This window comes from Amblyomma mixtum, chromosome 5 (assembly GCF_055824585.1).
Source record: "Amblyomma mixtum isolate Tamu chromosome 5, ASM5582458v1, whole genome shotgun sequence".
Classification (NCBI taxonomy): Eukaryota; Metazoa; Arthropoda; class Arachnida; order Ixodida; family Ixodidae; genus Amblyomma; species Amblyomma mixtum.
In genome coordinates this window covers 174,843,797-174,868,640 of record NC_143016.1, presented here as the reverse complement: position 1 = coordinate 174,868,640, position 24,844 = coordinate 174,843,797, and the positions used below count along the sequence as shown (strand labels likewise).

Below are 24,844 nucleotides of genomic sequence, written 5' to 3'. Positions count from 1 at the left end.
GCGGGCAGAGTAGCAGGCAGCAGAATCAACAATACCAGCAAGCCCCTGACCCCCCTGCCCAACACAGTTGGATGGATCCCTGTGACCGGGAGCTCCAGGCCCTGCGAGAGGAAGTGAGTCGTCTTACCACTCTTATCAAGACGCCCACCTCCATCCCTTGACCGCTTCCGCCCAACACACTCCACTACCTCAAACACCCACTGAAATCATGGAAGAGTCCAACTGTCAAACCCCCACCTCACCCCCACCCAAGAAAAAACGGACAACAGAGCACCCACCCGTCTCCCAAACTGACCTTAAATCCCTAGAGGCCCACATGGACGCTAAACTCGCCGAAATGGATGCGCGTCTAAAGATAAAATTCAGTCACCTCATCGACCACCTCTCCCAACGGTTCGTGCAACAAATTGAAGCGGCATTTACGTGCACGGTGCACACCCTAGAGATGAGCCTTGCATAGTACAACACCCGCCTCCAAACAATAGAGCAGGCCCTTCCCTCGCTACACCTCCCAAATCCGCCACATCAGTCCCACCCACCAACCGCACAGAACTCTCCATCCAACCCACCTACCCTCACGCCACCAAAGCTCTAGCATGGCGGGGCGACCTCCTAATTCCTTATCAATTCTGCAATGAAACTGCCGCTGCTTCCTGGGCAAGTGCGCACCTCTCCAACTCCTCCTTCCCACACTTCCCACGCCCCACATCCTTCTCCTTCAGGACACGCAGAGCCCCACCACATTTTCCAGCTACACATCTGCTCACTTGGACACAACGAATACACCGGGGGCGTCCACACTCATACTTCGCTCCGTTGCACAACAAACCCATCACATCACCTCTGAGACACCCTGCGCGATCACACAAATCATGCAAAATACACACTCCATACCATCCATTTTTATTGCCAATATATACCACCCACCATCTCACGTGATGGCTTCATTGGAAATGCTACTGCGAGATCTCCATAGTCTTCCTGGCAAGCATCCATTGATTATCGGAGGGGACTTCAACAGCTCCTCAGTGTGCTCAGTAATTTGTGTTTGCAGTGCAGCCAGCCGCTTTTTAAGGGTCCGATTCAGCTTTTGCCCTTTCCAGCGTTCTAGGATGCTATGGTGAGCCTCCCACAGGTGGGCCAGGCGAGTGTCGAGGGTGGGCGTGTCTGATGTGGCCAGGGTTCGCGTGTGTGTGGAGACATCATTCATAAGCAATGCGGACCGCATCCGAGTTTGTGTGTAAGTGCCGGGTTGTTCTTTGTACGGCACTGCAATGGAGAGGATGTAATGATCACTCCCTAATGTATGCCGTGTTGTGTTCCACGTAATACCTATAAGGTTGTGGCTCAATGTAAAATCTGGGCTGGTGTGTGCGCTGACACTATTGCCAATCCTCATGGGGGTGTTGCTGTGTATTGTGAGGCGGTGCTCTTGTACCAAGGATACTGACTGGGGCTACTGCACCACTGCGGGATAAGACTGGCGACTCTGGTCCTTTGTACAAGAGTGCCGCCTCACAATACACAGCAACACCCCCATGAGGATTGGCAATAGTGTCAGCGCACACACCAGCCCAGATTTTTTACATTGAGCCACAACCTTATTGCTATTATGTGGAACACAACACGGCATACATTAGGGAGTGATCATTGCATCCTCTCCATTGCAGTGCCGTACAAACAAAGAAAGACCAGTCACCTAACACAAAAACTCGGATGCGGTCCGCTCTGCACGGGCGGCCCTCCCTGCTGCTCCCATTAGACATCGACCAGTGGGTGGCATTGCTTATAAATGATGTATCCACACACACGCGAGCCCTGGCCTAGAGCGCTGGAAAGGGCAAAAGCTCAATCGGACCCTTAAAAAGCGGCTCTGGGGACAGATTTGCGATAGCTTGGCTAGCAATCTGTCCTCCAAATGTAGCTGGCAACTCCTCCGTTACTTAATTGACCCCACGCAATCCGAAGCAGCCACACAACACCACATCACATGCCTTATACACAAGACCGACCTTTCTGCCGATGCACTCATCGATATACTTGAGAAAACACATTCAGCTCCCGGTACCTCAAACCCCCTGCCCCCTATACAATCACCCTGAATGCCAACCTCGACGTGGAGATCACAGCAGCAGAAGTCAGAGTGGCCCTCCTGAGTCTCTGCTCTAACTCCGCCCCAGGAGTGGACCGTATCTCCAATAGCATGCTCCACAATTCGGGTGATCAATCGATCACCCAGCTCACAGGGTACTTCAACAAATGCTGGCAGGAGGGCACTCTCCCCCAATCCTGGCGTCATGCCAAAATCTTATTCATATCCAAGCCTCACAGACCCCTCACACTTGCAAATCTCCGTCCCGTCTCACTAACCTCATGCCTAGGCAAGCTTATCGAACAAGTCGCACTCGCCCGACTCACCCACCACATGGCGGAGCAAGACCTCCACCTGCACATCATGGCGGGCTTCCGTCCCCATCTGTCTGCACAGGACGCCATGCTCCAACTCACACAGGACATTTTTGACCCCCTCATTCCGGGTCACACTAAAGCCGTCCTAGCCTTGGATCTCTCCAAAGCCTTTGATCGCCTGGACCATCAAGCGATCATGGCAGCCCTCTCCTCCTTGAACGTAGGTGAACGTATGTACACCTATATTCAAGCATTCCTTACTAACTACACGGCTGAAATTCACTTCGGTCCCCACATATCCCCCCCCATACACCCTTAGTGGGGTTGAAACCCCCCCCAGGGATCCGTCCTCTCTTCTTAATGTCACTCTCATTCCCCTTGCCTGTAAACTACAAACCATCCCTCACCTTCGGTGTACACTCTATGCCGATGATATCACGCTATGTATGACCCATGGCAGTGATGGAGACATAGAGAATACTCTACAGTCGGCAGCTACCCTCACCCGAACACATGCGCGGGGTATTGGACTCTCCTGCTCTCCGGAGAAGTCGCAGCTCCTCATAATCCGCCCCACAGCCCCCATCACCGTGACACTGGAAAATCTGCACATCCCGGAGGTAAACACTCTCAGAGTACTGGGCCTCCACATCCAGAACAACGGGAAAAATACACTCACCATACGGGAACTCAAGCAGACGACGGTGTCGATATCCCACCTAATCCGCCACGTTTCTGCACACCACCGCGGCATGAAGGAGCATGACCTATGTCGTCTCATTCATGCCTTCGTCCTCAGCCGCTTTATCTTCACGCTCCCCTACCTGAAACTCCAGGCCAGGGAAATCACCCTGGATGCCATGATCTGGACAGCATTTAAGACAGCACTACACCTACCCCTAAATACCTCAAGAAACTCCTCCAACTTGGCCTACACAATACGATAGGGGAGTTCATCAAGGCCCGCCTACAGACAATACCTACACCTCGCGAGAACCACCGCCGGCAGACACATCCTACATACCCTCGGTATCCGCTTACCAGCCACAGATCCCACACAGCTCCAGGTCTTCCGCCACATTCACCGCGAACTACTTATTAAACCTCTCCCCAAAAACATGCACCCGCCTGCCACAATCCCCGCCACAGAGCTTACGCACTGATGCTCCACAAACACTATGGCACGGAACGGTATGCCATTTGGGTGCATGCCGCATTCACAGGTGAGGATGCGGTTGTAGTCATCACGAACCCCTGCCTTCAACCGATTGCCACCCTTCACATATCCCCCACTGCCACTTCGGTGGAGGCCAAAGAGGACGCCATTGCCCTGGCCATCACATGCACGGAGGCCCGATATATACTGTCTGACTCTGAAACTGCCATACTAAATTTTGTTCTCAGGAGAGTTCAGTGTGCGAAATGCAGGGACGTGAACTCCCTCACCGCACATCCGCCCCGTCACATGGGGCTGATATGGGTACATGCCCACTCCGGGAATCCCGGAAACGAGGCCGCCAACGCTTTAGCCCGAGCTTCTCTCAATCGGGCACCGGTGGCATCCAATCTGGGATTCTCACGAGAGCGCATGCATTCATTCAGTAAACTGACACAGGCCTGCAAAGCCGAGCATCAGCTCTACCCCCCACCCCATCCTTCCCTCGACAATAGACCTCTCCCGGCCTACGTCATCAGTGCACGTGTTTCTGGTCCGATGGGCGAAACATGCACCATACCGAGAAGGCTCACACCAGGAGAAGAAAGGCTGCGAAGCGTTTCGAATCGGGGAACAAAAGTGGTGGGGAGCGCTTGGCACCAGAAAAACTGGTTCAGAACCGAAAGTCGACGATTTTGCCCATTGGGGCACACCTTTTTGACGTCACACTGTTTACATCAGGGAGAGGTCTGTTATCATCAGACACTTTGGAGGCGGCTCCAAACACGCACTTTACCCTCCCCTTATATATGCTAGCGCTATCATCAAGTCCACGCAGACCCCTCTTGTACCCTTTGCCACCACCCCAAAGCCACTCTCGACCATATCCTCTTCCTCTGCTCGGCGGATCCTTCCCTGTGGGGCCTGGAACACCTTACCACTTGGGAGGCTTGGGAGACCCTACGGCGCTTTGAGGACACGGCCAAGCAAGCCATCACTGCAGGCCGGGCTGCCAGCGTCATGAGCCTCCGGGACATGAACGTTTGAGTGCAGTGGGGCTGTGCGGGGGCCCAAGGACCTGCGTGTCCTGAACTCCCCTCTTCCAAATAAAGTTTTCGCCACCATGGTCTGTCTCCAATTGGCCATGGTTCATGGATGATGTTTGCCTGAGTTTACCGAACGGGAGCTAAAAGCATTTCATGCTTAAAATTGGCTTTCCTTTGTTTTTCAGGGAGGTGAGCCTCCATTGTGCCTCGACAAAGTATGTCAGTTGCTGTGATTGTTGCTGCACGAAGCTTTCACATGACCCCTCTTTTTCATGAGGAGAGGAGGAAAAACTTTTATAGTCTTACGCTCCTGGCAGGGCCCCTTAGTCCAGGAGCCCTCTGAGGGGTGTGGATGGGAGAAGTGCAGAGAGGATGTTTGCATTCCCAAAGGTGATGGCATAAAGTAGGTGAGGTGGTGTTGCGAGTGGTGCAGCTGGGCCGAAAGAGGGTGGGGTTGTGGAGACGAAGCGCAGACACAAGTCGTCGTCGGGTCTCCACAGATATATTTGGCAGGATGCGCCCAGCCAGGCGGGAGCGGGACAGTGTACCGCCGGCATGCAGTTAAGCAGCCACAAAATCCAGTCTGCGCGTGCTTGGCAGGCGTGCTGGGGCTGTCATCATCTTCTGCGGCCGGACCTTGATGGCACGCTATAGGGTGAAATGTTTGGAGAGCGGAAGAAGTTTGTCTGGAGTTGTCGCCAGTATGTGCTTTGGGTGTGATTGAGCGTGGAATGTGGTGGTGGGTGTGTGCCACAGGAATGGCAGTAGTGGTGTACAGTTGTACGGTATTTGAGAGGTTGCATGTGTAGGGGTTGGGGAGGTCATCCGCTGGTGCCCGGAAGCTCAGTTCATGGGCAAAAACGCATTAGTGCACTTATTTCAGGGGATGCCCTTATTTTATTTATTTATTTGTTTGGAGATACTGTCAATCCTTTTAGGGATTTTTACAGGAGTGGATTAAGGACCCGTATACATTTTCTCATACAGCGATACACACGTTTGTACACAAGAGTAGGCAAAGACCACTACAACCAAAAAGAGGCAAGCACATAAAAAAAAAACACTTAAGGTACCGTCATTCAGGCACTGATGTTATCGCAGATTTACATTATGATGGTGATAGATTGGGGAGGGGTGGGCAATGCAGCTAGTATTCGAGCAGAGAGCTGCATATAAAAGTCTCAGAAAAGAGTGATACGAGGAGGAGCCTACAATGAACAAAACAGTGACCACAAGGCGAGCACACAACTGACAGCTGGTTTACAAACCAGTTGCATGCTTGTCGTGTGTTCATTGTTTTGACCTCTGTAGCTTTCTGGTGGTAACACGTGGAAGCCATCGGTATGTAAAGCCAGTTAGCCCCTTTTGGTGCCTTTGACGAAGGCAGGAGGGCACTTGCATTTACTATCTTTATACACATTGCTCGTCTAACACAAAAGCCCAGCAACAGCCAGAACAGATACCAAGCTCGGATGCCTGTACTGCTTGTCGCTTAATGAACCGTGTCAAGCCATAGCTTAAACCGGCTACATTTTTTTTTTTGATGCTGCCTTGCAATCCAGTTGTCTGAAATGCCCGGGGCCATGATGCGTATGCTCAATCCACTTTTACTGGTACCAAATGGCCAGATGACTCAGTTGTGGCGCAGTGCAAGCAACATTAAATTTGTTCCTGAGCACACAAGTCACACAAGCCTTGCTGTTAATAGACTGAGCTCTCCGAATTCACGGCAGGCATGTTCTGCAACTGATACTACTTGTGCCGCTCGTGTGGCTGTCTCCCTTCACTTTTGCATTATTTCTGGGAACCTTAAAACAGATCTGCTGAATTGCGTAGCACTCGTCGTTAGCTCCCATTTTTAGTGCTATAGCACTACTACAGACGTAGCAACCCCGAGCAAGAATCTTGTCATCTTTGTAAGTTAGGATCAGTTCAGACAGACAATTAACTTTATTAGCTGAGTGGGAAGGGTGAGGAGCTGGAACGTCGTGCCTGCTGCACCGAATGAGGGCGAGGAAGCTCGGCTAAGTTCGAAGGAGCGTTGCGCCATCTATAGCCAGTGAGAGGCAGGTGGCAGTTAAATTGACGATTGGTTGCAAGAGGCTGCTCGGGAAGAGCAACACAGGTTGCACAATCCCTACTGATGGCTGTGATAGAAAGAGCCACCTGCTGGTGCTGTGGCGCATCAGTTAACCGCTGTACCACTGTGCTGGTAATGGTATGACCACGGCGGTGGCTCAGTAGTTATGGTGCTCGGCTGCTGACTCGAAAGACGCTGGTTCGATCCTGGCCGTGGCGGTCGAATTTCGATGGAGGCGAAATTCTAGAGGCTCGTGTACTTTGCGTTGTCAGTGCACATTAAAGAACCCCAGGTGGTCGAAATTTCTGGAGCCCTCCACTACGACGTCCCTCACAGCCTGAGTCGCTTTGGGACGTTAAACCTCATAAAAACAAAAAAAAACCATGGTATGAGAACTTGCCACAATCTGTGATTGTCAAGTAGAGAATGACCAATTCTGCATACCGTATTTTCCGGTGTATAGGACGCACCCCTATATAAGACGCACATGCCACATATGCAGGCTGTCATTGAAAAAGTTGGTGTATAAGACGCACCCCAATTTAGCCAGTTAGGCTAGTGAGGCTTAATTAAACACGCTTGCGTGACCGTCACGAAATTCACCGTACCAGTGAGAAATTCTTAAGCAAACGCTAAGTGATCGAAAAAGGCAACATTCACGCCATAACCGCCCATGTTTTAGAAAAAAGAACGAACGAAAGAGCTCTCCCATGTGTCCATAACAACATTTTATTTCTACTTAAAACCTTCGAAGTCTTCGTCTTCGAATGTGCTATCAAAAAGTTCGCCCATTTCTGAAGGCAACGCAACTGACACATTCTCTTCTCACTGCATACACGGAGCAAAGAAAGTTGCAAAGGGTGGCTAAATATGAACGCCGGCTTGTCTTGGCTTGTCCTGACAATGGCGAGAAGCATGTTTGTCGCCATCTTTTGGCATTTCACATTACTCTTGCTTGGGGCCTCCGAAACGGTACGTGTTTGTGATCCAGGAAGTCATCATCCCCGTCGTTTCATGATAAAGTTCACTTAAAAAAAGTGGGTCATGACGGCGCACGAATTGAAGTATTAACCGTGTTACAACCGCGTCATTGGTAGCGATATTTTTTCGGTGAAAAAAACTTGAACAAGAGCCTGAGTAATTTCTGAACTCGCAAAAAAAAAAGGAAAAATTAGCGTATAAGACGCACCCTTGTATAGGACGCATCAACAAGATTTTTGAAAAAAAGCCGCGTCTTATACACTGGAAAATACGGTATATGGGCATTAGCTCACCAAAGCCATCGCGTCATACTCTTAAGTGTATGGGCCTATGAGGTTTTAATGTCCCAAAGTGACTCTGGCTATGAGGGACGCCGTAGTGAAGGGCTCTGGAAATTTCGACCACCTGGGGTTCCTTAACGTGCACAGACATTGCGCAGTACACAGGCCTCTAGAATTCTGCGAACCCGCGTCTTTTGGGTCAGGAGCTGAGCGCCACAACCACTGATCCACTGTGGCGGCTACGGAGTTTAACTGTCCCCTCCTATTGAAGAATGAACACTTGCTTTCACACGTCTACTCAGGTTAATTACATTAAACCCCTACCACTTTTTGCACACACAAATGATTCATGTGAAGTTTTTTCGTAAAGGCGGTTACGGAGCGGTGCTCTCTTTCTTCCAACACATTCAAATCGAAACATTTTGTGAAGGAGCTAGAAGAAGCAATGCATCACAGACTAGAATGGCTGTGATGCATTTTTATGTTTTGTTTTAATCGTTTCTTGCGTTCAGTTGCAAAGCCGCTTCTGTTTGGGCTGAAGATATCGTTTGAAAACTAAGCATTTCGACAGAATTGCTTCACTATGTAGTTGGGTTTGATGTCTTGTAGTAAACTTCTAGACATGTACAACCAAAACTTTTTTATTCAACAATCTTGACATTTCAAAAGCATCCCTGAAGAAGAAGCAGAGCCAGCTGCAAACTGTCGGGATTTTTAAAATAAAAAGGCTTTGGTCAGAGATGTCTCACAGTTTACCATATGCAGTGGACTGCTGTATATACAAATAAATAAATGAATGAATGTGGCTGCATTGCTGAGTAAAGCTCACCACCTGACGGAGGTGCAGAGCTGTGACACCATGGGTTGGTATCCACGCAGCTGCTGAGGGATGAGCACGAGGCCCTACAGCTGGCCTACAACAGCCTGGAGCGCAACTTCAATGCACTGGACCGGGAGCACCAGGACCTTATCAAGCGCTGGATGGCCCTCAAGTCACGCGATGCTGACAAGCTCAACGCCGAAAACGAGCGCATGCTGCGGTGAGTGGTGCCTCCCAATCCGCCCCCATGCTTTATTTTTCTTTTCCGCTGTCCCTAAGGGGTGTTTTTTGAAAGGACGTTGACTGTGAATGTTGATGCAACGTCAGTTGGCTCCTGAAGTTGAGGTGACTAGTCAACCCACATGTAAGTGGGCACGGAATGTAATGTGAAGACAAGGTGACTGATCATTGTTAAGGGTAACTGAATTGATTCCAAGAGAAGCCAAGCATAGCAGGGGGAGGCAGAGGATCAGGTGGGTTCAGAACGAGATGCGGAAGTTCACAGGGGTAAGTTGGCTGCAGCTGGCAAGGACAGGGTCACTTCGAGGTCATCGATAGGGGCCTTTGATCTGTAGTGGGCATAGACTGATGATGGTAATTACGAAGTTGCATAAAGTGTCCACCGTGTGTGCCAGAGGCACTTAAATGGAATCTGCCTATCCACTGGTTGAAAAGTGGCGTCCTGGTGGTACTGAACCCAGGCCTGCCTTATTTCACTGAACAACTCCGAGAGCTAGTGAAGCTACCATATATTTCCGTTTATAAGTCAACCCTATTTAGAAAAATGACCATCTGAAATTGGCGTTAGACCTATATGCAATGCCAACCTATTGTGGGGTCTAAGGTGGACGAGTGGCAGGAAGTGCACGCCCCGTGCCAGAGCTCGTTTCTTGCAGGATGCGTAAAATAAATAGTTGATTCATATGCAAATCAGCTGCATTAAAGAGAATTGTAATTGTGCATCATTTACCTGCCTTGCTCACGCTGGGAGTCGCTTTTCTAGATGAACAGTAGACAGTGTAAGGGCACACTTCCAACAGTCTCCAAGGTGTGTGTTGCGCCGCACTTCAAAGGTACAGGACCATTGGTAGTTCAGGACCTGTGTTCCGAGCTTCGTTGTTTTTGAAACCGTTGTTTTCAACCATACCTGAATGGTCTAAACTCCAGAAGCGGGTGTCATTTCGGTAGCAAATGAGAGGCAGCAGAATGGCGCTGCCTTTCAGTTTGTGCAGCGAGATTCTCGGCAGCACTATTGATGTTTGCCAATGAACGGGACGCGACAAAAGAAAAATTCAACCACATTTTTAGTTGTGCATCAGATGCCATGGCAAAGAGGTTATCAAAAGCTGCCTTCCATCCTTCCAGCTTGTGTACCGAGAAAGCCTTCAATGTTGCCGCTGTTTTCGCAAGGAAACGTTGAAAAAATACCAGCAAAAATTTATAGCAGCAACTTCTGGTGAAAATTAAGTATATGAATTACGACAGACAACAGATCAAGTAAGCTGCCGTGGCTCTTCTAGTCCGTGTATATTTGTTCTATGGCAATAAAAAGTGGCAAGGAAAATAGTGTAATAGTAATGATTACTCTTTTGTGGTTGTTCACTTACCTTTTGGTGACTGTAATTGACTGCTGAAATAGCTACATTTCAGATGAAGTAATTGTAACTGTAATCAATTACAGCTTTTTCTGTAATCTGTATAAGACAACACAGTTTAATACCCGGGCCACCACGGTGGCACAGTGGTTATGGTGCTTGGCTGCTGGCCTGAAAGACACAGGTTCGATCCCAGCCACAGCGGTTGCATTTCGATGGAGTCGAAACACTAGAGTCTTGTGTGTTGTGCCGATGTCAGTGCACGCTAAAGAACCCCAGGTGGTTGAAATTATCCGGAGCTTCCACTACAGCATCCCTCATAGCCTCAGTCGCTTTGGGATATTAAACCCCATGAAAACTAGACCATTTTAATACCCATCATTTCAAAGGCCCATGAAACTGTCATTTCAAAAGCCAGTTGAGTGTTGTTGCACGGGTGGTTCTGACGGCCGTTGAGTCAATAGTATATTGAGTCATCGGAGCAGTGCGGAACTCTATCAAGTTCTCAAGGGCGGTCGAGCGGCAGCTGTGTGCACTCTCAGATGCAGAGCACTTGCAGCAGCATGCTGGGGAATAAAATCAGAGCGGTACCATCATCATCATCATCATCATCAGCTTGACTATGCCTATTGCAGGACAAAAACCTCTTGCATACCTCTCCAGTTAACCCTATGTTCTGCCATCTGCGGCCATCCAATCCTGCAGACTTCTTAATCTCATCCGCTCACCTAACTTTCTTCTGCCCCCTGCTGTGCTCTCCTTCCCTTAGAATCCAGTCTGTTACCTGTAAGGATCATCTCTGAGGTTCAAAATATGCAACTTATTTCGCAGAAAAAAAAATGCGGGCTGGGCTACAAAACACTGCAGCAAGTGTAACACCATTGTTACCAGTGATACTGAAACAACCAACACCAGCATGCTCAAAAGTGCATGATTGCTACCAAGCTTGTCCAACCAATGAAATTAATTTAATATTGCTGGCAGCGGTGGTGCCACAACACCTTGATGTGAGATGATGGAACCTCTGAATGGCATTCGAGCTAGCCATGTAGCAGTGGTTCGATAGAGATTCGAAATCTAGAAGTTTTTTGACTCAGTAGCCTTTGAAAGTGCCCATCTGACAGAAGTGTAACGCTCTTAGGTAGCCCTCTCTCAAAGAGCATAGAGTAAAAGAAGCACTGAATTCTTGCGCAACACACGTGTGCACATTCTTTTGTCTGCCTGCCGAACTCCGTCCCAATCAGCTATTCCCGACCCCCCCGCCCACTCTTTGTTTCTTTATACCAAGGCCCATTACAATTATAAGACGATATGAAGAAAAGAAAGAAAACAGAATCATGGCTAAACATCTTCCCTTTCACTGTGCTCAAAACGGAATTCATTTGCTTCTGCTCGGGAATGTTTGTGCCGTGCACACTTTCACCCGTCCCCCACCTCTGTGGTGTCGAGAGTGACTGGGCATTGTTGTCCCCTTGGCTGACGTAACTCTGCCGACTCGCCTGAACTCTCAGGTGCGCCATCGGTGGCCCAAGTGCAGCCTTGCTGGTTGGAAGACGCTTGCGAGTTGCACAAAGTGTGCCCTCCTGCCTACCCCACATATACCTATAGGACAGCAGAGGACATCGGTGGTCTCGGACGCACTGTCCTATTCAGTTTTGTCTATACGTGCTAGTCCCTTTTACCGGCCCAGGCTTGCCACGCATCATTCTTGCTTTTGAGGCACCCTATCCGGCAAAAGGGAGACCAAAACGTTGCCAAAACAAAGAGCAAAACAAAGAGCCATAACTGCTTTTTCTTGTTTGAAAAAAAATGTCTGGCTTTTGCTTTGCAGGCTGAAACAGGCCCAGGTAAAGCGCGATTTGGAGGATGCAGCCCGAGAACCCGTCGTGGTGCCACCCAATGACAGGTGAGCAACAAGTGCACCCGAGCACAGAAATTATATGAAATCGCCATCGCTTCCTGTCTCCCTTCTGTGCTGCAGTGTTCATTGTATTGGCCGAGCCTGTGGTGATTGCGTGATGGCTTTGCGCAATGCGTTGACTGCTCAGCGCAGGTGTGTGAAACACGGAACACCAGAAAGAGAAGGATGACAGAGGGCCATTGGGCTCCGCACACTCTGCATCAGTGATGCATAGTGTGCAGAGTTTACATACCCTCGCTCTGCTGCAGTCTCACTGCTTATCCTATATGTGACTCTGTGATTGGTCTGTCTGTCGTTTGCTTTGCTGTGCATCTCCTGAAGGAGGCGTGAACGGGTGCCATTTTGTGTGTGTTTATGTTGACAGCGGAAGCATGTTTCACATTGTCCCTCGAGAAGAAAACCACTCTGTGAGTAATAGGTAATCTCAGTTGGGAATGTTCTTTCCCTTGTTGTCCAAAATGGGGGTGCATAAGTAGGGGTGCGGGACATCATTGATGCCAAGATAGAGATCAACAACAGAGGAATGTAGCTCGTTTGGTACTGCTTCATTTGTAGACTGTGCATTGAGAAGTGCAGAAAATGAGTGCTTACAAGAAGGTGAGTAACAATGTGAAGTCCGAGCTGACAAGTTCAGATTGCATGCAAGGTTAGGTTACATGCAACATAAGGAGGTCGTTGGTTCAGATCCCACTGGTGGCATGTTCAATCAATCGATCGATCAATTGATTAATTGAACATGCCACCAGTGGGATCTGAACCAACGACCTCCCTATGTTGCATGTAACCTAACCTTGCATGCAATCTGAACTTGTTAGCTCGGACCGTGGAGTATCATGCTCGGAAATTGGCCATTTTCAGAGATTTCAGCCAATTTTATTGCTGCCCACAGTCACAAAACATTTTTCAGGGTCACCTTTGGGGCTGTTCCTTTTTTGGGGTGTGATTGAAAAGGCCTTGTAGATTCCAGACCTGTTGTTTTTCAAAATTCGACTCTTTACGAGGTTTTTGCAATTTGAACACCGCGTCCCCCTTTAAAGGAAGAGCACGTCTTGGACCTTGTATTGCAGTTTGCATTGCACATTTATGGGCTGTGTGCTCGGGAATGCTGTGGATGAACAGCCCCAGCCACGAACAGTTTAGCCGACTGGGCACCTTCAGGTGAACTGAGTGAAGAAGCGCTCAGATATCCCCTTCAGGCGCTGCATCCACGACTTGGAACACTATCGTTCTTCATGTACAAGGTGCATTGTGCTCCAGTGTACCTAAACATGAAAAATCGTGTGCAGAAACACATCAAGCCAGGCATGCATAATGAATGCTGAGGAATAGGCATTTGGGCAAGTTGGTAACGTGTCATGCTGAATCTTTCTTTGTAAACGACAAGGACTATACTTCACTTTACAAGTTGTATGCAGCACTGAGAAAGCTAGAGCTCTCTCACCCAATCGGGGCCAAGGAAGACAGCAAAACAGCAAATAGTGCATAAAATATTTGAGCAGTAGTTGGAAAGGTAGCTGAGCATGGTGTTTTGGAAGTACTATAGCAAGTGTTTCGTTCATTGATTCAAATAGCAGAGAATGCGTGCATGAACACGGCACTGCGGAGGCAAGCAGCAGTGCAGTGTGCGGCCATTTGGAAACATGGCGTCTGCTAAGTTGGCTGAGTGTCCTGCACGCAGCAGCACTGGTGCTCTTTCCACCCCAGGGATGGAGCCACCAGTCACTGGATGAGGGGCACGGAGGAACATGTTTTGCAGCGCACGCCGTTCTGATTGGCTCAGATTGCCGCCGCCTTCACAATGCTGCAAAAGACTTGCGAGATGCAGTATAAGAGTGGGAAAAGACAAGCGCAGTCTTGTCAGTTTCCTAGTCCTTGCCGTTCGCGCTGGTCGATTCAGTAAGAACGCTGAACATCATATTTAAAATGCACACCATTTTATCTTATGATCACTCTGATATGGCTCCAGTGATTGTGTGTTCTTAATTGCTTGTTTTGCAAGCATGAGTGCTTTAAAATGGCCGTAATAGGCTGATTTGTTTGCATACAGACTTCACATAACAGGAATCAGTCTGAAACATTCTGATTGAGACCTTGAAAGCAGTTTTGAGTCACAACATGAATAAATGAGGACCCAGCAGAAACTGCTTGTTGTAAACTGCCCCCACTTCTTTCCCTGCAGTTCCAGCTAGTTGGAAAGGAAGGATGAATGGCTGCAGGGATGTAGTTCTTTGTGGTTCCATGCTGGCTCACCTCCCCTTCAGTGACTTCTCACAAAGTCGTACTTTTTTTTAAAGTGCTTTAGTAATATACTTCCTGCAGGATAGCATTGTAGCACTCACATAGCTCAAAGCGATAAATGATGATATTGCTAGGGCATCAGTCAGAGGCAAAGGCAGTCAAATGGCACACCTTCTGTATCTGCACACGTGCATGCGGCCAACCCTGGTAAGTGGCGAACTGAACTGCCAGTGGTCCTGTAGTTTTGGATTGCAGTGCAATTCCAAGCTGTGTGATGTTTCCCAACTCCCAACACCACGTGCTCCTGCTTTAGAGCGTTACTCTTGGCTCATTCCTCAAAACTGAGATGTGCGCATCCACAAGGCAGACACAGCTCCACTGAAAATCTTGGCAGCGAGTCAAGTTGCTGCTATGGCAGCAAGCAGCAGGGAGTGTTTTGTGTTCTGCCAAGCGTGCCAGCTGCGATGGCTTGCTCGGCAAACTTGGCAGCGCACCAAGAGGCTGTGGGACCAGTGATGGCACAGCGTGTTACTGAAAAATTGTTTGGTCTCACGCCACAGCGTAGCCTTACTGCAGCTGCCATGATTCCAGCCATTCATGCGTTGCTGCGGATTTCGTACGTGGAGCTTTTCACACTCACCTGGTGAGTGTGTCGTGTAGTCAAGAAGCCAACGAAGCAGTGCCAAGTCCTGCCGCTTTCCTACAGAGTTAAATTATTTGTTGTCTTGAGCGCGGCACGAAAAAATTCGATGTTAAAACGCAATTCAAGATTGCAAGGAGCATTCTCAGTACAATTAAAAAAAAAAAAGTGGACCATTAAAAAGAAAGCTCGAGAACGACTGAATGCTGACAGCTGTTATGTCTGCAAGCCAGTGTTTCTTGTGTATAACGAACTTTGTAATGAAACTGGTTACAAGCGGGCTTGGCTATACTGAACTTCTTCATATATGGAAGAAATTCCGGTGAATTGTGCTGTTCGTCATAACCGGACTTTACTGTAGTAGGAGCAACGATGTGAGCACACCAGTGCTATCCACAGAGGGTTGTTGTTGTTGTGTGCATGCAACAGTATTGCGTGCTTTGGTTTTGATGGTTCCTGTCTGGGACCCTTGAGGCAGTATATAGAATACTGCTAAATTGCTGACAGAAAATCAGTTCAGTTCAGTTTCTATTCCTTAACAGCCCCCATCCAAGGAGGTGTTCTGTTGTCAGGAGGAATATGACGGGCATGTTGCATCCGAGGTGTTTAGCTATTTGACATCTTTGGCCCATCCACCCTTTGGTGAGGCCTGAAGGAAAGTGCGGTATTTGCCTTTGCTTTTTTTTTTGTTTTGCTTACTCGTGTCTCTATGGTCTTCCTTCATGCTGTGCCTGGTTCTTGCCCAGAATTACACACCATTTCACGAATAACCTGCTGGCATTGAAATGTGGAAGTGTGGTCTTGGTGCCCATGTTGCCACTGGGGCTAGCAGACATTTGGGTATGATTGTGATATGGCTATTTTCCTTGGTTATTCCTTGAAACTGTAACACTCCCTGTTGCCGGAGGCTTTGTGGCTTCTCTCTTGTGAAGCCCGCCCATCTGATCCTGTCCAGCAGCTCTTGCGGGTATGATTGATAGCTGCCCGACCGCGAGTGTGTGCAGTCAAGCTAAGAGCAGTAGGACCTTGGTCTTGTCTTGGTGACCATGGCAGCATTTGCAGCTAATAAGCGGAGTGGTGATGCCCTGCTTGATTTCAGATGGGTGAAAGTCACTGTCTGTTTAGTGAACTCGTACAGCATGCGGGCATCACTTATCCCCTTAATGGCCACAAATTTGTGCCTAAAACGATGTAAAATTTATCCTTGCGGCTTTAAGAAGTGTCATTGCTACCTCTGCAGGCTGTCCCAAGTCTGAAACGTACTAGCACTTGCCAGAACCTGTGCTGCCATCTATTGCAACTCTTTGTGATTATGAAGCTGTTCTGTGCACTCAGTTCATCAGCAATCGTGTGAACAGCTTTGAAATATACTCAACATGGCTGCACTTTCTGCACCAGTTCGAGGAGGGCAGCACTTCCGTCTTCGTTCTGCAGGAGTGCCAGCCTAGTGCAGTACTCGTTCCTGGCTGGCTTGCACTCGGAATTGGAAGTGCAGCTGTAGTGCACCAATATGGCGGCCTCCATGTGTAGGTCAGAGATTTGACTGTAGTTTAAATGAAATCATGAGGTGGGTAACTTCATGGTGTCAGAATTGCAAACCCTAGCAGGGAAGTGAAGTCTCATGAGCAGCATATTTCAGCGCATATTCATAAATCAGCTATGCGTATTACATGCGACTTTTTTTTAGTAAAACGATGAGTTTATAGGGCTGGTTCATGGCAACACTTTTTGTGCTTTGCTGCTTGAAAATTCTTCCCGTGGTTCGAGATTTTGGCGGCTATTGATGTCGGCAGCACGCAGCTGGCTGTTATTTGGTGGTGATGCCAGGGCTAGCCTTGCATCAACCAGGCCTGCACTTGACTGTTTGTTTTGGAAGCAGCCAGTGCCAAGCTGCACTGATGCTGCACGCTCATGGCACCGCCGCGAAACCTGACGCAACTAGTGCAGGCAGTGCAGCCAAATCGAAGAGACCTTTAGATGTGCAAAAAGAAAAAAAAAAAGGAACATGGAGAGGAAGGAAGCACAAATACATCGGACAAAACGCACGCACAACTGTGTTGCCACAAAAAAGGCTAACAAAAAAGAACCTTGACATGAAAGCGCTCAAAAGGACAAGGACGGCAGAAAAGGAAAGACATACAAAGCGCTTACTTTCAACTGGTGATGATTGCGTAAGTGCTCCATCAATTTTGTTGTCGGATAAAGAGATGTCCTATCTTACATCGGGCATGCCGGTTATCTGAAAGAACGTGCCAGCTATCACTCGTTGGTAATGTTCTTGTAAGCATGCGCAAGTGATTACTATGAGTATAAAGTTGTTTTTCGCATGAAATAAAATCAGTTGAAAGTAAGCGCTTTGTATGTCTTTCCTTTTCTGTCGTCCTTGTCCTTTTGAGCACTTTCACTGTCAAGATGGAAAACCAACTCGCCCACTCAATTCCATTATTCAAAAAAGAACCGTTGAAATCTGAACCACGCTGCTGCAATAGTGGAGAAGTGCATGACGGATAGATTTTCTTTTTTTTCTTACCTAATGTAAGAGGTGTTCAGTCATTGGAGTGGAAGGCCAACTCATGTGTCTGCCACTTGCTTTTATGGTAGGATAGGCTTCGACTGTGTCACACACTCGTCATTCTTTATTCCTGAAAAACGGTAATCAAAATGTGCAAAACAAGAGGTATCAGGAGAACAGTCGTAAAAATGACAGTGATCAGTGAGGTGGAAATCTGGCATCTTCCCTGTTGAGCAGTAACCAGCAGCAGCAAGTGTGTTTTGGATATGCCAGCGCAGAGTCCAATGATAGCATTGTGCACAAATTCAGTTTTCTGTTGCCATGTTGGCGATAGTGGTTGCATGTGGCAGGCTTTCACAGGCAAAGAAAAAAAAACCTTTAGTGTACTCTCTGCCCATCATTCGAGTGTACAGAAGAAGTAGACAACACATGTGCTTTTCTTTTCTCTTTTGTTCTGTGCCAACTTGCCTGGTTTTGCAACATTTTGAATAGTGGAGCTGTAGTCAGTGCAGGGTAGCATTTATGGAGATTTACAGGGTAAGACTTGTGATGTAGCAAGTGTGAATCATTTTGGCATGCTTGTGTTCATGGTGTAAATGATTTATCTGAATTATTAGGCCTTTCAAAAATTGATTGACTCACTCAACTGGCTGTGGCTCAGTTTTGGTTTGTTTGTTTGTTTGTTTGCACACCCCTAGAAGAAGAAGTGGGCATGTTCAGGGCATGTAATGCAAAGGGAAGATGACGGATGGTCCCTTGGGGCGACTGAATAGATTGCAAGAGAAGGCAAGCATAGCAGGAGGTGGTTTGTTTGTTTGGCACACCCCTAGAAGAAGAAGTCGGCATGGTCAGGGCATGTAATGCAAAGGGAAGATGATGGATTGTCTGTTTGGGTGGCAGAATAGATTGCAAGAGAAGGCAAGCATAGCAGGAAGTGGTTTGTTTGTTTGGCACACCCCTAGAAGAAGAAGTGGGCATGGTCAGGGCATGTAATGCAAAGGGAAGATGATGGATTGTCTGTTTGGGTGGCAGAATAGATTGCAAGAGAAGGCAAGCATAGCAGGAGGTGGTTTGTTTGTTTGGCACACCCCTAGAAGAAGAAGTGGGCATGGTCAGGGCATGTAATGCAAAGGGAAGATGATGGATTGTCTGTTTGGGTGGCAGAGTAGATTGCAAGAGAAGGCAAGCATAGCAGGAGGTGGTTTGTTTGTTTGGCACACCCCTAGAAGGAGAAGTGGGCATGGTCAGGGCATGTAATGCAAAGGGAAGATGATGGATTGTCTGTTTGGGTGGCAGAATAGATTGCAAGAGAAGGCAAGCATAGCAGGAAGTGGTTTGTTTGTTTGGCACACCCCTAGAAGAAGAAGTGGGCATGGTCAGGGCTTGTAATGTAAAGGGAAGATGATGGATTGTCTGTTTGGGTGGCAGAATAGATTGCAAGAGAAGGCAAGCATAGCAGGAAGTGGTTTGTTTGTTTGGCACACCCCTAGAAGAAGAAGTGGGCATGGTCAGGGCATGTAATGCAAAGGGAAGATGATGGATTGTCTGTTTGGGTGGCAGAATAGATTGCAAGAGAAGGCAAGCATAGCAGGAGGTGGTTTGTTTGTTTGGCACACCCCTAGAAGAAGAAGTGGGCATGGTCAGGGCATGTAATGCAAAGGGAAGATGATGGATTGTCTGTTTGGGTGGCAGAATAGATTGCAAGAGAAGGCAAGCATAGCAGGAGGTGGTTTGTTTGTTTGGCACACCCCTAGAAGAAGAAGTGGGCATGGTCAGGGCATGTAATGCAAAGGGAAGATGATGGATTGTCTGTTTGGGTGGCAGAATAGATTGCAAGAGAAGGCAAGCATAGCAGGAGGTGGTTTGTTTGTTTGGCACACCCCTAGAAGGAGAAGTGGGCATGGTCAGGGCATGTAATGCAAAGGGAAGATGATGGATTGTCTGTTTGGGTGGCAGAATAGATTGCAAGAGAAGGCAAGCATAGCAGGAAGTGGTTTGTTTGTTTGGCACACCCCTAGAAGAAGAAGTGGGCATGGTCAGGGCTTGTAATGTAAAGGGAAGATGATGGATTGTCTGTTTGGGTGGCAGAATAGATTGCAAGAGAAGGCAAGCATAGCAGGAAGTGGTTTGTTTGTTTGGCACACCCCTAGAAGAAGAAGTGGGCATGGTCAGGGCATGTAATGCAAAGGGAAGATGATGGATTGTCTGTTTGGGTGGCAGAATAGATTGCAAGAGAAGGCAAGCATAGCAGGAGGTGGTTTGTTTGTTTGGCACACCCCTAGAGGAAGAAGTGGGCATGGTCAGGGCATGTAATGCAAAAGGAAGATGATGGATTGTCTGTTTGGGTGGCAGAATAGATTGCAAGAGAAGGCAAGCATAGCAGGAGGTGGTTTGTTTGTTTGGCACACCCCTAGAAGAAGAAGTGGGCATGGTCAGGGCATGTAATGCAAAGGGAAGATGATGGATTGTCTGTTTGGGTGGCAGAATAGATTGCAAGAGAAGGCAAGCATAGCAGGAGGTGGTTTGTTTGTTTGGCACACCCCTAGAAGAAGAAGTGGGCATGGTCAGAGCATGTAATGTAAATGGAAGATGACGGATGGTCCCTTGGGGTGGCAGAATAGATTGCAAGAGAAGGCAAGCATAGCAGGAGGTGGTTTGTTTGTTTGGCACACCCCTAGAAGAAGAAGTGGGCATGGTCAGGGCATGTAATGCAAAGGGAAGATGATGGATTGTCTGTTTGGGTGGCAGAATAGATTGCAAGAGAAGGCAAGCATAGCAGGAAGTGGTTTGTTTGTTTGGCACACCCCTAGAAGAAGAAGTGGGCATGGTCAGGGCATGTAATGCAAAGGGAAGATGATGGATTGTCTGTTTGGGTGGCAGAATAGATTGCAAGAGAAGGCAAGCATAGCAGGAGGTGGTTTGTTTGTTTGGCACACCCCTAGAAGAAGAAGTGGGCATGGTCAGGGCATGTAATGCAAAGGGAAGATGATGGATTGTCTGTTTGGGTGGCAGAATAGATTGCAAGAGAAGGCAAGCATAGCAGGAGGTGGTTTGTTTGTTTGGCACACCCCTAGAAGAAGAAGTGGGCATGGTCAGGGCATGTAATGCAAAGGGAAGATGATGGATTGTCTGTTTGGGTGGCAGAATAGATTGCAAGAGAAGGCAAGCATAGCAGGAGGTGGTTTGTTTGTTTGGCACACCCCTAGAAGAAGAAGTGGGCATGGTCAGGGCATGTAATGCAAAGGGAAGATGATGGATTGTCTGTTTGGGTGGCAGAATAGATTGCAAGAGAAGGCAAGCATAGCAGGAAGTGGTTTGTTTGTTTGACACACCCCTAGAAGAAGAAGTGGGCATGATCAGGGCATGTAATGTAAAGGGAAGATGACGGATGGTCCCTTGGGGTGGCAGAATAGATTGCAAGAGAAGGCAAGCATAGCAGGAGGTGTTTTGTTTGTTTGGCACACCCCTAGAAGAAGAAGTGGGCATGGTCAGGGCATGTAATGCAAAGAGAAGATGATGGATTGTCTGTTTGGGTAGCAGAATAGATTGCAAGAGAAGGCAAGCATATCAGGAGGTGGTTTGTTTGTTTGGCACACCCCTAGAAGAAGAAGTGGGCATGGTCAGGGCATGTAATGCAAAGGGAAGATGATGGATTGTCTGTTTGGGTGGCAGAATAGATTGCAAGAGAAGGCAAGCATAGCAGGAAGTGGTTTGTTTGTTTGGCACACCCCTAGAAGAAGTGGGCATGGTCAGGGCATGTAATGCAAAGGGAAGATGATGGATTGTCTGTTTGGGTGGCAGAATAGATTGCAAGAGAAGGCAAGCATAGCAGGAAGTGGTTTGTTTGTTTGGCACACCCCTAGAAGAAGAAGTGGGCATGGTCAGGGCATGTAATGCAAAGGGAAGATGATGGATTGTCTGTTTGGGTGGCAGAATAAATTGCAAGAGAAGGCAAGCATAGCAGGAAGTGGTTTGTTTGTTTGGCACACCCCTAGAAGAAGTGGGCATGGTCAGGGCATGTAATGCAAAGGGAAGATGATGGATTGTCTGTTTGGGTGACAGAATAGATTGCAAGAGAAGGCAAGCATAGCAGGAAGTGGTTTGTTTGTTTGGCACACCCCTAGAAGAAGTGGGCATGGTCAGGGCATGCAATGCAAAGGGAAGATGATGGATTGTCTGTTTGGGTGGCAGAATAGATTGCAAGAGAAGGCAAGCATAGCAGGAAGTGGTTTGTTTGTTTGGCACACCCCTAGAAGAAGAAGTGGGCATGGTCAGGGCATGTAATGCAAAGGGAAGATGATGGATTGTCTATTTGGGTGGTAGAATTGATTGCAAGAGAAGGCAAGCATAGCAGGAAGTGGTTTGTTTGTTTGGCGCACCCCTAGAAGAAGAAGTGGGCATGGTCAGGGCATGTAATGCAAAGGGAAGATGATGGATTGTCTGTTTGGGTGGCAGAATAGATTGCAAGAGAAGGCAAGCATAGCAGGAGGTGGTTTGTTTGTTTGTTTGACACACCCCTAGAAGAAGAAGTGGGCATGGTCATGGCATGTAATGTAAAGGGAAGATGACGGATGGTCCCTTGGGGTGGCAGAATAGATTGCAAGAGAAGGCAAGCATAGCAGGAAGTGGTTTGTTTGTTTGGCACACCCCTAGAAGAAGAAGTGGGCATGGTCAGGGCATGTAATGCAAAGGGAAGATGATGGATTGTCTGTTTGGGTGGCAGAATAGATTGCAAGAGAAGGCAAGCATAGCAGGAGGTGGTTTGTTTGTTTGGCACACCCCTAGAAGAAGAAGTGGGCATGGTCAGGGCATGTAATGCAAAGGGAAGATGATGGATTGTCTGTTTGGGTGGCAGAATAGATTGCAAGAGAAGGCAAGCATAGCAGGAGGTGGTTTGTTTGTTTGGCACACCCCTAGAAGAAGAAGTGGGCATGGTCAGGGCATGTAATGCAAAGGGAAGATGATGGATTGTCTGTTTGGGTGGCAGAATAGATTGCAAGAGAAGGCAAGCATAGCAGGAAGTGGTTTGTTTGTTTGGCACACCCCTAGAAGAAGAAGTGGGCATGGTCAGGGCATGTAATGTAAAGGGAAGATGATGGATTGTCTGTATGGGTGGCAGAATAGATTGCAAGAGAAGGCAAGCATAGCAGGAGGTGGTTTGTTTGTTTGGCACACCCCTAGAAGAAGAAGTGGGCATGGTCAGGGCATGTAATGCAAAGGGAAGATGATGGATTGTCTGTTTGGGTGGCAGAATAGATTGCAAGAGAAGGCAAGCATAGCAGGAAGTGGTTTGTTTGTTTGGCACACCCCTAGAAGAAGTGGGCATGGTCAGGGCATGTAATGCAAAGGGAAGATGATGGATTGTCTGTTTGGGTGGCAGAATAGATTGCAAGAGAAGGCAAGCATAGCAGGAGGTGGTTTGTTTGTTTGGCACACCCCTAGAAGAAGTGGGCGTGGTCAGGGCATGTAATGCAAAGGGAAGATGATGGATTGTCTGTTTGGGTGGCAGAATAGATTGCAAGAGAAGGCAAGCATAGCAGGAGGTGGTTTGTTTGTTTGGCACACCCCTAGAAGAAGAAGTGGGCATGGTCAGGGCATGTAATGTAAAGGGAAGATGACGGATGGTCCCTTGGGGTGGCAGAATAGATTGCAAGAGAAGGCAAGCATAGCAGGAGGTGGTTTGTTTGTTTGGCACACCCCTAGAAGAAGAAGTGGGCATGGTCAGGGCATGTAATGCAAAGGGAAGATGATGGATTGTCTGTTTGGGTGGCAGAATAGATTGCAAGAGAAGGCAAGCATATCAGGAGGTGGTTTGTTTGTTTGGCACACCCCTAGAAGAAGTGGGCATGGTCAGGGCATGTAATGCAAAGAGAAGATGATGGATGGTCCCTTGGGGTGACGGAATAGATTGCAAGAGAAGGCAAGCGTAGCAGGAGGCAGCAGAAATTTAGGTGGGCAGATGAGATTGTGGAGTTTGTGGGGATAAGGTGGCCGCAGCTGGCACAACAGGACAGGGTTTGTTGGGGAGGCATGGGGGAGGCCCTTCATGTGCAGTGGACATGCATAGTAAGTCTGCTGCCGGTACTGCTGCTGATGGTGATGAGTTTCCACCTTCCCAGTCAGTTTCCTCACTGTAGCTTATGTGAAAGGGTGGTGGCAGCCCCTTGGGCAGCAGTTGCAGTCAAACGTGTCCCCCTCCCGGTCAGCACAGCGCCTTGGGTGGCCGAGCAACGTGCCGCTGGTCGCCCCTGTGCGGCGCCCCCTCCTCCTCCTCCTTGTGGCTCCCTCCCCCAGCGGGCTCACGCCGAAGGTCAAGGCGTGACCCTGCACGGATGCTGCCCCCCGCACCACACTTGCCCATCAGGGGCACAGACGGTGATCGGCCCGAGACAAAACAAGTCCGAAAGTCCAACCGGTGAGTTGTGGGCAGTCTCGAGCGGCCACTCTGTATCGTCTCCACCGGGGGATGCTGCTGCAGCTCCTGGTGTGTGTCTGTGACAGTCCCGTGACAAGTGTCCTAACAACAGTCGGTTGCACCCGCACTTAAACATCCAGGAAACCTGTTAGCAGCAGCCGTCTGTTCTCTTGTGCTGCAAGTGCTGTGGTTGTACTGTGGTTCCTGTTTTCATTTTAATGCGATAGCATTTAGTTTGCCGTCTCGCAAAAAATTTCCGGCTTCTCTCTCACAAAATTCCCTGATTGGTCAAGAAGGTCGTGACATCACAACCACGTGACCAATCATAGGGCACCACCTAATTTGAAAATCTGAGGACCTCCAAAATTTGGATGTTGGTGCACCTGAAAAAATTCCAAGGGACCCCAAGAGTTTTGGAGGTCGGCCCACTCCCTAAAATGGATTAAGGCTGACAATTGGGGATTGGTGGGTGGATTAACGTGGATTAGTGTGTGGGATTAGGATAATTCCTTAGGATAATCTGATGGAAGGTACTTGAACACTCTAGGAGGTGATGACTCATGCATACTATATAAGGCCAATGGAACCGGTTCCAACTGGAGGTTTGGCAGGAAAATCTCAAGAAGAGCATTAGACATTCATTGTTTACACCATAGCGGGCAAACTAAATGCCATCTCATTTTCTTCTTTAAGAGTGTGGCTAAAAAGGCCCCCAGTTATGGTGCTGGAGGGCTTGAGGCAGGGATTTTG

The 24,844-nt window shown here is 48.3% G+C and overlaps 1 protein-coding gene across 2 annotated transcripts in view; it reads left to right on the top strand.

Moving 5' to 3' along the window:
- Atg16 (Autophagy-related 16) overlaps nucleotides 1–24,844 on the top strand; it is a 95,057-nt gene that overhangs the window by 32,551 nt on the left and 37,662 nt on the right. Inside the window, exons 6-8 of one of the 2 annotated variants that reach the window (XM_089546365.1) lie at nucleotides 8,833–8,993; nucleotides 12,200–12,274; nucleotides 23,891–24,094. In XM_089546365.1, the coding sequence (XP_089402491.1) occupies nucleotides 8,833–8,993; nucleotides 12,200–12,274; nucleotides 23,891–24,094 (440 nt within the window). The remainder of the gene's footprint in view (nucleotides 1–8,832; nucleotides 8,994–12,199; nucleotides 12,275–23,890; nucleotides 24,095–24,844) is intronic. The other variant, XM_089546366.1, reaches the window with a different exon arrangement.